Source organism: Dipodomys ordii, unplaced genomic scaffold, assembly GCF_000151885.1.
Source record: "Dipodomys ordii isolate 6190 unplaced genomic scaffold, Dord_2.0 Scaffold19, whole genome shotgun sequence".
NCBI lineage: Eukaryota > Metazoa > Chordata > Mammalia > Rodentia > Heteromyidae > Dipodomys > Dipodomys ordii.
The window spans coordinates 10,646,423-10,659,893 of record NW_012267235.1 but is presented as its reverse complement, the minus strand read 5'-3'; the positions used below and the strand labels follow the sequence as shown (position 1 = coordinate 10,659,893).

Below are 13,471 nucleotides of genomic sequence, written 5' to 3'. Positions count from 1 at the left end.
ATATATATATATATATATATATATATATATATATATATATATATATATATGGTTAGCTTGTTTTGTGTTCAGAAATGTGACCTTGGAGCCAAATGGTAGATAGTAGTTCCCAAAGTCTTTTGGGGGGTCCACCCTGATTTAAATGAAACCTGGGCATCTTTTTTTTTTTTCAAGAAAACTGATCTATATCTTCTTGAAGTTACCTTCTACGCACTTGTAATATCTAATTCTATAAATTAACTTGACCGGACCACAGGGTGCCTAGGTAGTTGGTCAAACATTATAGTCTGTGTAGGCACTATTGGATGTAATTAACATTTAAATGGCTAGGCTGAGTAAAGCAGAGTGCCTTCCCTATACATGCTCACCTTACCATACCCCTGCTTCTCTCTTTTATTACAGTAAGAGATAATAATACCTATTGGAGGAGAGCAAATCAGCTAATATTTGTCAAGTGCTTTCACTGATCCTTGGAACAAAGTAAATATTCTTTTATTTATTCATTTATTTTTGGGTCAGTCAAGGGGCTTGAACTTTAGGCCTGGGCGCTGTCCCTGAGCTCTTCAGCTCAAGGCTAGCACTCTACCACTTGAGCCACAGCGCCACTTCTGGCCTTTTCTGTTTATGTGGTGCTGAGGAATCGAACCCAGGGCCTCATGCATGCAAGTCAAGCACTCTACCACTGAGCCACCCTCCCAGCCCCATAAATATTCATATTGATTCTTTATTTAACCACAATAATGTGGCACTAAGCCGTGGCTCTTCTTACTACTTTCCCATTGCCTATTGTTCAGAAGGTCCCCACTCATGGCCAGCTGAACTGGAGACTGGCAACTTGGATGAGTGCAGGGGTGACAGCCCCAAGGTCCACCTGATTCTTCAGGAGTTCAGCCAGGCTTGTGAGACCCTCCTCCCCACCACACTGACCTGAGCCCTCCATGGAAGCCTGTGGGATATGGGAGGAGGATGTGGTTGTCTCAGGCAGAAGAATGGAAAGTGGCGTGGTTGTTTTTCTGCACAGAGGTTCTGCAAAATAAGAGACAGATGGTGAGGGTGTGTGGTGAGTACAGAAAATGTGCGCATGTGAGACATAGCGTGGCTCTCGGGGGATGGGTTTCTAGTGTATGGTAGGAAAGCCAATATTTAAATTAGAAACAAACTCATGGCCTCATGTTTGCTTGGCTAAGTGCACTACCACATGAGCCATGCCCTCAGCCTTGAGTTTTGCTGGCTCATTGGAGATAGAATCTTATGAACTTTTCTGCTTGGGCTAGCTTCAAAACACAGTCCTCTGGATCTCAGCCTCCTGAGTAGCTAAGTTACAGGTGGAATCCACCAGCTCCCAGAAGTAATGCTTAAATAATGCTGACATATTTAAATGGTGAGAAGTCTAGATTTGTTTAGAAATACAGTCAGCTCTTGAGATATCTGAGTTTCACATCTGTTCAATTCAACCAACCAGATTGAAACCATTCAAAACCCCCTTGCATCTGTACTGCACGCATAACTGACTTATTTTCTTGTCCTTATTCCCTAAACAATGTTGTATCACAACTATTTACATAGCATTTACATTGCATTGGGTATGTTAAGGTTCTAGAGGCAATTTAAAGTAAATGTTAGGGTGTGCCTGGGTTATATGAAAACATCATGGCAAATTATACAAGAGACTTGGCATCTGTAGGTTAGGATACCTAAAACCAATCCAGGGCCAGCTACCCCTAAATTATACTTAATTTCTTAATTGGTGCTTCTGACATACGGAACATGCTTCAACTTTTTAAAAATATCAACTACTCTGCATGTGTGTGTATGTGTACCAGTACAGGGGCATGAACTCATGGCCTAGGCACAGTGTCCCTAAGCTTCTTTTGCTCAAGGCTAGCACTTTACCACTTGAGCTACAGCACCACTTGCAGCTTTTTCTGTGTATGTGGTACCGAAGAATTGAACTCAAGGCTTAATGCATACTAGGCAAGCACTCTACCCTAAGCCAGCTGGCTTCCTGTCCTTTGAGGCTGACCACATCAGGGGATGGGAGGGGAAGGGACAGGGAATCAACTTGTACTGGGGACAGGAAATGGAAACTCCGCTCATTAGCAAAATGTATCAACAGCACATTTGTCTTCCCTACAGGAAGAAGATACATTTCTTAAGTAAGTGAAGTTTGTCCCTCTTCACCAAACCAAGGCTCTGGGAGTTGCCTCTTAGACTCGTCACAAGAGCTGATTGGACTTGGCCACAAAACAGGGAGCGTACAGGCGCTCTGTGGGCCGGGCAGCCTCTATCCTCTCAGCCAAGGCTTCTTCTGTTCCTTGACTTCCAGGTGTTCCTCAGTTCATGGTGCTGTCTGGGTCCTGAACGTAGCGAGTGAATGGGCTCTACTTCAGTCTAGTATTTCATTGGCCTTTCTGCAATTTACCCAGAAAGGGAAGGTTTTGTAATTCATCCACCTATCCCTCCAAGGAAACTCTCTGACATTGGTCTGCCCAGACAGGGCCTCTTTCTAAGTTTAAGGAAATTGCCTTCTGTGTTGGCTATAGACCTGCCTTAGTCATCTTTGCTCTTCTACACAACAGTTGTTTTCTGAAGGCCGGGAAGCCGGCTAACCACAAAGTCATTGTCTTGAGCATATAGATAATAGCAAGTCTAAGAGGTCGATGTATGAAAAAAGTGTAGGACTTCCTTTTTTTGGATTACAGCATCTCGTCAGGGGGCTCAGAGGCCCCTCTGGTTCTCTTCCTAGTTCTTGACAGTCTTGTGGGTGCCTGGGATTGCAGAGTACAACAGAGTATTCATGGAATGCTATCTATGGGGGCAGGGCACTGGGCAGCATTGACAGTTTAGAGATAAGTGAATGAGACATTGCTTTCAGGAACTACTGGTCTACCTATCAGTGACTTTTAAATACCACAGTGTGTCTCTAGTTGCTCAGGGCTCTTAGAACAGACTTCTCACATGCCTAAACTATCACTAAGATGTGAATCACACCTCACAGACATAATTTCCACAACATGCAAAATTATGGGTCATCTTGATGGGGCTAAGGGATGTTCCTATAGCTGGCAAAACATTATTTCTGGGTATTGCTGTTAGGATGTGTGTTAATCATCTTTCCATTACTGTAAGAAAGTATCTGAGATGGTTAACTTATGCTGAGAAAAGGTCTATCTTTTTTTTGTTTTTTGGTTGTTGGGCTTGAACTTGGGGCCTGGCTCTGTCCCTGAGATCTTTTTGCTTAAGACTTTGAGTCACAATACCACTTCTGGTTTTCTGGTGGTTAATTGGAGAGAAGAGTCTCATGGACTTTGCTGCCCTGGGGCTGACTTTGAACTGCAATCCTCAGAGCTCAGCTTCCTGAGTAGCTAGGATTACAGGCATGAGCCACCAGAGCCTGGCTGGTCTATTTTACCATACAGTTTTGGAGATTTCCATCACAATTAACTTGGTCTATGCTGTGGGCCGATGACCTGGCAGCACCTTGCGGTTCAAGCTGATGACAGAGCAAATCTGCTTCCTTCACAAGCCAGGGAACAAAGAGGAAGGGCCTGAAGTCCCACAATCTTCTTGAGACCACACCCTCAATGCCCCAAAGACCTCCCACTAAGCCCACCTCTTTTTATTTTATTTTACATTTTAAATTGTGATTCAGTGATTACATACATTTCACAAACATCACAGTCTTGTAAGATAGTGATACTTAAAGTCACAAACACATTCTAACCTTCATGGTAAGCCCATCTCTTAAAGGTCCCTCATCTCCCAGAAGTTTTACCTGGGTGCCAAGACTTTAATAATGGGTCTTTGGGGAAACATTCAACTCTCCAACTATGGCAGTGTTTGTGGAAGAGTTGAGCATTTGAAGCACACACCTATTGGGTGTGGGGAGGGGGTGGGGAGGGAGCAGCACTCCATCTTTTGAGATCCCAGAGCCACGAGATGAAAACAGGGTAAATGTGGTCTCTGTCTGAGCTGGGATTCCCATCTTCTGCCTGCAGACATCAGGGCTCCAGGCTCAGACTCAGACACAAACTCATCCCCTCACTTCCCGGGTTCCTAGATGAGAACTACAACATGGAGCTAGATGTCATTGGCTCATTCACATAATCTTAAGTAATCAGGGAGCTAAGATCTGGAAGATCTCGATTCCAAGTTAGCCTGAGCAGAAAAGTCTGTGAGATTTCTTCTCCAATTAATCAGCAAAATGCCAGACTAGAGGTGTGGCTCCGTTGGCAAAGCACCAGCCAGGAACAAGAAAGCCAAGAACTATAGCATGGGAACTTTATTGGACCTTCAGCTTATGGATGGTGGATTGTGAGAATTGTCTGCCTCCTCACTCTTGTGAGCCAATCCTACAATAAATTCCTTTTCATATAGGTGCATAGCCAGTGGATTTTTCTCTGGAGCACCCCTCCTACTCTGATGTTTAAACAAGTTTAAACAAGTCTCTCTAACCACAGGCTCCCAAGAAAGACCCTGGAGACTATGTCTGTACCCAGGGTAAAAGGCTGAAAGGTGGGAGCAACTCCACAGTGAAAAGCAAGCATCCTTCTTACTTGGTCCATCTAGTTCTTGTTGAGAGAGAGAGAAAGAGCCTGCACTATTTAGAAATCTCAATGTGTGGCCAACACTTTTTAAAAAAAATCAGATTTTGCACAGAAAAAAAATCACAATTCGACTTGGGTGTGGCTTCTACCTGAAATCCTAGTTATTCAGAAGGCTGTAATCTGAGGATTGAAGTTAGCCTGGCCAGACAAATCTGAAAGACTCTGACCTCCAATTAACCATCAAAAAGCTAGAAGTGGAGGTGTAGCTTGAAAGGTAGAGCTCCAGCATTAAGTGAGAGAACTCAGCGAGGGCATGAAACCCTGAGTTCAAACCCCAGTTCCGCCCCCCCTCAAACAAAGAAAAAAGAAAAAAACAACTAGGGAGACAGACACAATGGTGAAAGTGACACTTCCATGGTGGCCACTTTGGCCACCTGTGGTGGCTTATCTAACTCAGGTCCCATCTTGGACAATTCAGGCTTCCATGTCTGCTTGTTGCTTTCATGCCACAAAATGATGGGCAAGGGGCTGACCAATTAGATAGCATATTACAGTCTCTGCCCTCCCCCAGTTTCCATGGTAACTACAAGGACGCAGCCTCACAGGACAGCAGGTCATCAACCCCTGCCATTTCCGGAAGAGTCTCAGCAGCTGACATAACATGGCTTCTATCAATGGGGACTGTAGCCTCTTGCTTCTACCACTGTAAGCATCCATTGACTATTTCATTCATTCACCCTGCGTATTAGATTCTACTGACCACAAGGAAAAATCTAGGCCTTCACTAAGGACTGCCTAAGTGTGTGGATCCATCTATCCATCCATCCCACAAATATTTATAAGAGTTCCTTCTATGGGTCAGAAAATGTTCCAGTTCTTGGGGATACAGTATCAAGTAAAAATAGGAAAAAATGCCTACTTGGATAAAGGTTGTTCTAAGGATGCAGACAATCAACTAAATAATTAAATTGCTGACTAGAGGATGATGAAGAGTTAAAAAACAATCAAATTGGGAAGTAGAATGAGAGGTTCCAGATTGCACTTTGAGTTTATTGTAGACTTTATTTTTTTTAACTTTAAAAGCTGGGTGCTGGTGGTTCACACCTGTATTACTAGTTATTAAGGCATCTGAAAGCTGAGGATCACAGTTTGAAGTCAGTCCAGGCAGGAAAGTCAGTGAGACTCTTATCTCCAAATCACCACCAGAAAACTGGAAGTAGAGCTGTGGCTCAAAGTGGTAGAGCACTAGCCTAGAACAAAAGAACTCAGGGAAGTGCCCAGGCTCTGTGTTCTAGCCTCATGACCAATAAAAATAAACTAAAATAAAAATAAAAGAGACGAGGGATACTATGCTATATTTACAGGAAAAATGTCCTAACCAAAGAGAACAGCAGAGGCAAAGTCCCAATTAGGGAGGGTGGCTGGCCTGCCACTCTTCAGGAGACAGTACCCTTGGAGAGGAAGAGTGGTGTGTGTGTGTGTGGGGGGGGTGTTAGATGATTCTCCATAGGTTTGGTTTGTGTACAGCTTAGGGTGTCTTCAAAGTCATCTTTCCAAGAATGGATAGCAGCCCCGTGCTCCTGGCTACTCAGGAGACAGAGATCTGAGAATCATGGTTCAAAGCCAGCCCGTGCAGAAATGTCTGTGGGCTCTTTCTCGAGGTAACCAACAAAAAGCCAGAAGTGGAGGTGTTGCTCAAGTGGTACAGCACCAGCCATGAGTGAAAAAATAGAAGCATGAGGCTCTGAGTTCAGGTGCCAGTATTGGCGCATGCGTGTATGCATACATATAGATACACACACACACAAACACACACACACACAAACACACACACACACACACACACACATAGATCCTTCACTTTCCTAGATGAAAGGATGGGATCAAAGTTAGAATGAAGCAAACAAATGAAGACAATACCCAGTGAACTGGGGTCCAGAGAGCATGCATTTGTTCTCTCTTAAATCCAGAACATTGGTGCAAAAAGAAAAAAAATAAAATGATCTCAGGGCACATACACAGCCAGTGGGCAAAACAGATGAGAGCTCGCAGGCAGCTGTGGCTGGTGGATGCTCATGTGGGACAGTCTGGTTAGAGGAAGGGCTGAGGAAAGGGGTGAGGAGGATCAGATTTCATCTCAGAGGAGCCCAGGCCCACCAGCCCCTGCCTTCCCTGTATCCACCTCCATTTCCAGCTCCTAGTCAGATTGCCTAGACAGAAGACCCCAGCCCTCCGCCTCCAGGAGCGCCCACACTGGAAAACAACCCTCAAAGCAGACCCTGCTAGCCCAGCACTGGGCACACTTCGGTGACCTGAAGAGCCACCAGAGCTGTCAGCCCCACCCCCACCCTGGGGAGTTTTGTGGGCAGATTAGATTTTGCACTCAGCCTTATCCCCACTGGCTCAAGAGGCTCCAGAGGAGGGCTAGGGAAGGAAGGACTCTGCATCCCTGGTTTCCTGCCTGGCTGGGAAGGAAACACCTGGCTGGGAAGAAGTGAAGTGAAGTGTGTGTGTGTGTGTGTGTGTGTGTGTGTGTGTGTGTGTACATGACCATTGTTCCCAAGGCCTGAGTGTAAAGAACATAGATGCTGAGTGGAAAGTGCAAAGAGGGGTGGGTGCTCCTGAGCCACGCTGACCAGGTGCCTTCTGGGAGACAGTAGGTGTGCGGAGAGTGCAGACCCTAGTTTGTGTGTGTGTGTGGGGGGGGGCCCTAGGTGTAGCACAGTACCACAGCCACACAGCCAGGGTCCATTCTTCCCTGTCACTAGGGTGATTTGGCTGGTGGCTTCACTTGGCTACTGAGGAGGCTGACCTGACTTGATTCCATTGGAAAATGAAGCATTTTCCTCCTCTCTCTATGTATCCAGCAAAAAAAAAAAAAAGTCAGCAGTGGAGGGAGTATGGTTCAATTGGTTGAGTGCCAGCCTTGAGCAGCAAAATCAAAGGAAAGTTCTCTGGTCTTGAGTTTGAGCCCTAGGTCTCTCTCTCTCTCTCTCTCTCTCTCTCTCACACACACACACACACACACACACACTTAAATAAAATAATATGAACATACAGCTGGGAAGAATCTCCCTTATAAGACTGTCATGAAGACTAAGTCAGCTGATATTTGAAAACCACATGGAGAACAGGGCGTCTGGCTCAAGTGGAAGAGCTTCTGCCTAGCGAGGGCAAGGCCCTGAGTGTAATTCTTTGTGCAGAAGAAGAGGAAGAGGAAAAAGAAAGAGAAAGAGAAGAAGAAAAAAGAAAACTGAAAGAAGAGAAAGAAGAGGAAAAAGAAGGAAGGAAGGAAGGAAAGAAAGAAAGAAAGAAAGAGAGAAGCAGGAGGAGAAGTAAAGGGATAGGAGGACAATTACTTATAGCCTTGTGGCCTGCACAAGCATCTCTGTGCATTACAAGAACCTCTAGTTGGAAGCTTGGCCCACACATGCACTCTTCTGCCCCTGTGGATTTGTGACCTCTGCCCCCTTCAGCTGGGAGGCCTCAGCCTCCCCTCTGCATACCAGGCCCACCCTCTTTCATAGTAGCATTTGGAAGCATATCTCAAAGTCTTTATCTGACTTTGCACCTGACCTCTCATTATCTCCCACTTCCTGCACAGCCTCATCTCCCAAAACCCCCTAACATCTTTTGCTTTCTGCAATCATGGCTATGTCCCAACAACCAAGGCAAAGGTCAACTCCTGGGGACAGAGGCCACATCTTTACCAGGCTCTGGGACTGGCCACCTTCCCAGTTGCCTCATCCACATATGTGGAGAACATCAGTCAAGCTAGCAGGCCATTACTACCTACCCAGGAAAGGGACGGACAGAGCATGCCCAAGAAGGGACACAGATGGTATCCCAGGCAATTCACTTTGAGTGTGCTGCTCGCTTAGCCACTCTGCCATCTTTGACAAGTCACTTCATTTGGAGCCTCAGTATCCTGACCTATAAAATGGACATTAAAACATTTCCCTCTGGCCTGGTACTGGTGGCTCATACCCATAATCCTAGCTACTCAGGAGGCCGAGGTCTGCGAATCATGGTTCAAAGCCAGCTCGGGCATAAATGTCTATGAGACTCTTATCTCCAGTTAACCGCCAGAAAGCCCGAAGTGGAGTTGTGGCTCAAGTGGCAGAGTACCAGCCTTGAGCAAAAAAGCTAAGGGAGAGCACTTAAGCTCTGAATTCAAGCCCCAGTAGTGGCACAAAGGAAAACAAAACAAAAAAAAACCATTTATTGCTAGAGAGAATCAAGTGGAATAGCAAAGATATTTCCTACACCATGGCGCACGTATCATTGGATCTAGTATCATTGGCAGTACAAGATCTCAGAAGGCGAAGTCCCTTCACTGGGTCCTATGCTCTTTTTATTATTTGAAAATGACATAAGCAAACACAGACAGGGAGAGTATCTGCCATATTTGGGGAACCCTTCTCTGAAAGGCTGAACCCATGGAGCCCCAGACTTGGGTCTCCTCCTCTGCTGTCTTGGCTCAGCTCTGTGTCACCCAGGTCCCCCACAGAGACCTCAGCTTCAGCCAGTACCTACCTTGACTTGGCTTGGCTTCTCTACTCCCCAAGTCTTCCAATCATTGAGCTCCCCGAAGTTCTGCCCAGTGATCCCCAACAGCTCTGAAGGACCAGCTGTCTTGGAGGAGTCCTATCTGTCCAGATCTGCAGAGAAAGTCTTGTGTTTTACTGGCCAGCCCTGTCCCTCCTCTTCCTTCCCCTTCTTCTTCCTCCCTGTGGTCTTCATAGCTCCTCCCCAGCACGGCTGGCTGCAGGGTCACTTCTAAAGAAGCCACTGTGGTCACTAGAGGCTCTTCATTGTGATCTATGCTATCAAACTCCTTGGGGCAACTACCTGGCCTTGCACTGGTGTTGATGGGGTTGAGACACAGGAGCCCCCAACCCCCACCCCAGCTCTGCTCCACACCCATGCTTCTCAGTCTGAGCCTATCTTTATTTCTGAAAAATTATATACATTTGGGCTCCAGTGGCTCATCCCTGTAATCCTAGCAACTCAAGGGGCTGAGATCTGAGGTTTGAGGTTCAAAGTCAACCCAAGCAGGAAAGTTCAATTAACCCACAAAAAGCCAGAAATCTAGCTGTGGCTCAAAGTGATAAGAGTGCTAGCCTTTGGCATGAAAGCTCTGTGACAGTGGCCAGGTTCTGAGTTCAAGTCCCAAGGATGGCATTAATAAAACAACTAAAGTTAAATTGATTTTTAAAAATTAATCTTCATTTAGTAATAATGTAGACTTTATAATACAACCGTAAGATACTGACATTTGATAGTTTAAACAACATGTCATTTGTGCAAAAGTCATGTTTAGCATGAAAATTTAAATTGGGAAATTCATAGTTCACAAACATGTATTTTGTTGACAGCTTGAAGAAATTATTATCATTTTACTTAAGATAGAAAACAATGGGGTTAGAGGCATGGCTTAGGTGATAGGACCTCTGTCCATGAGCCTAAAGGGCCAGATACTGAGTTCAAGTCCTGATTTCAAACTCCCCTCTTCCCCCAACTTCCCCCAGCTCCAAATTCACAGTTAGGCTTGAGAATTAGTACTATAAATTTTATATAGTTGGTACTATAATTTTTTGTTAATAAGATGTACTTGAAATAAAGGATTCTGATGACTAATAAATTGATACTTTATTGTATAACCAAGACCCATTGGTTTTTATAAAGCCTAATAATCAGGTATCTCACCATTAATTTAAATGACAGAGATCTAGTTGAAAACATCATTTGGAGGATTAAAATAAAAAGCACTAGCAGCTTCAATTTCCATTTTTACCAACAGACACAAAATGTAGAGTATATTAGGCTTTGCCAGAAAACCATGCAGACATCCAGGTACAAAGAACAAAGAAAAGGTTTATTGTCAGTAAAGGATCAATAGGACCCCTTCTCACAAGAGAGGAGTGAGAAGAAGTGCCAGTTTTGTCTGAGGTGACCTTTATAACCTAGGAGGTTTAGGAGGTGGAGACCCTGGTGTGGATGTGGACCAGGGGCTTCATCATGGTGGACTAGGATTTATGGCTGCTTCCCACATAGTAGATAAGGGGCCTTGCAGCTGCCCAGACCTGAAGGACACTCTAAGGGGATCTGTCTGTCTTATATTGTTGTAGCTGCCCCAGAGGAGTGCCATTTCCAGGTAAAGGGGGTTGAAGGCTGATTATTTACTTCCCTTACTAAATGGGCCTAGTGTTGGCTAGGAAAGGAGCATGCCAAACCATGGGAAGGGGAAGGAGCATGCTAAGCTATGGGAAAGGAGCTTATTGGGCCAACAGAAGTCTGTATTCTGTACTTAAAATTTGTAGAAAAGTCTCAAGTATGTTTCCCCAAGAGAAAAAAATCAAATGTTAAAACTTGGTTTGAAAAAAAAAAAATCTGGGTGCCAGTGGCACACACCTATAATTCTAGCTACTCAGGAGGCTGAGACCTAAGGATCATGGTTCTAAGCCAGCCTGGGTAGGAAAGCCCATGACACTCATCTCCAACAGAAAAGCTGAAAATGGCACTGTGGCTCAAGTGGTAGAGTGCTAGCCTTGAGCAAAAGAAGTTCAGGAACAGTGTCTAGGCCCTGAGTTCAAGCCCCAGGACTGGCAAAAAAGAAAAAAGGAAAAAAAGGAAGGAAGGACAAAAGCAAGGAATTAAGGAAGGAAGGAAGGAGAGAAAGAGAGTGTATAAAATTTTTTAGAAAGATGCTGAGCCCAGCACCAGGTCCTAGTCCCTAGGAATGAACCTTGACCTTCTACATCAATCTCACATGGCCTCTGAGGAGTCAGACCAGAAGATCCACAGCATGTGTCTGGGAGGGGCAAGGCCCAGAGATCCGCCACTGCTCCTCATCCTCACAGCCATCACTGGCTTCTTAGGCCACACAGCTTTTCTCAGTGTTTTAAACACTGGGAAAACCTGAGGTCTCCTCACCCCGCTTCCATTTCATCTGATGGTGTTACTACAACCTTCAGTGACTCCCTATCACTTTGAAGAGAATGGTCAAATATCTTAGTGTGATTCATAAGTCCTTTATCTGGTCTCTTTTTAGTCTTCAACTTTGTGTGTTTGCCTCTCTTGCACTCCAGCCCTGTCAAGAAGTACTGCAGAGTTTTAACCCAGCCTGTGGAATTCTCTTCTCCTGACTATCTCTTCTCCCGTCATCCTTCTCCTCCCAGAGAAGTGCAAAAACAAATCAGAAGATGGAAGCTGAGGAATGAGAGGGTGACAAGGCAGAGATAAGCAACAGTGCAAATTAGTGATGGGAGAAGCAGACAGAACTCAAGAAACATATTTGCTTATTATTATTGTTATTGTTGTTATTATTATTGTTATTATTCTTGGTGCCAGTGCTGAGGCTTGAATCCAGGGCCTAGGTGTTATCCCAGAGCTTTTCTTTCTTTCTTTTTTTTTATTGTGAACATACTGTACAGAGGGGTTACAATTACATGGGCAAGATAATGAGTACATTTCTTATCAAGCATTGTAGCCTCCTCCTTTGTTTCCCTTCCCATCCCTTCCCATCCTCCCCCTGCCCCCCCCCCCCAATCCCAGAGCTTTTCTTGCTCAAGGGAAGTTCTCTGCCACTTAAGCCACAGATCCACTTTTAACATTTTACTGGCTAATTGGAGGTAAGAGTCTAATGGACTTTGCTTCCCTGGCTAGCTTTGAACTGAAATCCTCAGGTTTCAGCCTCCTGAGTAGCTATGATTACAGGTGTGAGCTCCTGATGCCAAGCAGATTTGTTTGTTTATCAGAATTGTTTTCACATTTTCACAGCAATTGCTTGTGAATGTGAGGTGAAGAGGCTGAGTCTAAGTAACTACTCCTAGCCATCCTAGTGTCTTGCTGGGTGAGGTGAGGCAGGCCATTCTTTGAATTGCAGATGTCATGGTGTTTAGCTTAGGAGAGCTTTGCTACAGAAAATGCTGGCTGTTGGTTTCCCTTAAATGATTTGATTCACACGCCTCTATGTAGTGTGGAAAAGTTTAAGCTGACCCTTGAGCTACTTTCCTAGATGGACAAGGTGTGCTGGTACCTAAGTTACTTCCTTAGCTGGTTCTGAAAGTTCTGTTTGCACCTGAGTATGTCCATATAAGGTCTGCTTTTGTTGGGCTTTGTCTCCACCCCTGTGGTTTTTGTCTTTAAAAGCTTGGCTCACACCTGTAATCCTAGCTACTTAGGAGGCTGAGATCTGAGGATCGTGGTTCAAAGTCAGCCTGGGCAAGAAAGTCCGTGAGACTCTTATCTCCAATAAACCACTAGAAAACTGGAAGTGGCACTGTGGCTCAAGCGGTAGAGCGCTTGCCTTGAGCTGAAGAGCTGAGGGACAGCACCCAGGCCCAGAGTTCAAGCCCCAGGACCGGAAAAAAAAATAAAGCTTAGTTTAAGCTCTGTTCTGGGCTGCAGGTCTTTGAGATGGGAGTCTACCTGCAGATACTGGCTCCCCAGTAAAGGTTCCCAATTTGACCTCTCAAAATGTCGCTTCTCTGTTTTCTCATGACTGAGATACCTTACAACAGATGGAGGCTCTGGAATGTCTCAGGGTTGCCAGAGGAGGTACCTTACAACAAAGGTGTAGAACACAGTTGTAGATGTTCAAATAAAAATCCCACTCTGTATTCTGTTAGGTCTCATGGGTAAATGACTCTGGAGGGAGAAAGATAGCTAACAGCATGAATGCCTGGTTCCAAGTAGGTCAGAAACCCTGGTTTCTAATTTATTCTTGGGCTTCTCAACTATGTGATCCAATACATTTCCCATATTTTTTTGAATTAAGCCCCTTTCTGTTGGATTTCTCTCATTTGTATCCAAAGGTGCTTTGGGGTGGTAAAGTCACTGATCTTTTTCTGCAGGGCCTTTGATTGGGTTTTAAAATAGGCCCCCCTCATTTTATAGAGGAATATATATATATATATATA

The 13,471-nt window shown here is 44.8% G+C and overlaps 1 protein-coding gene across 1 annotated transcript in view; it reads right to left on the bottom strand.

The window, feature by feature from the left end:
* Window positions 1–9,172, bottom strand: part of Pik3r6 (phosphoinositide-3-kinase, regulatory subunit 6) — a 36,852-nt gene extending 27,680 nt beyond the window's left edge. Inside the window, 2 exon segments of the mRNA XM_013013113.1 lie at window positions 928–1,026; window positions 9,084–9,172. Coding sequence (XP_012868567.1) covers window positions 928–940 — 13 coding nt within the window. The 5' untranslated portion in view covers window positions 941–1,026; window positions 9,084–9,172.
* Window positions 9,173–13,471: the final 4,299 nt, after the last annotated feature.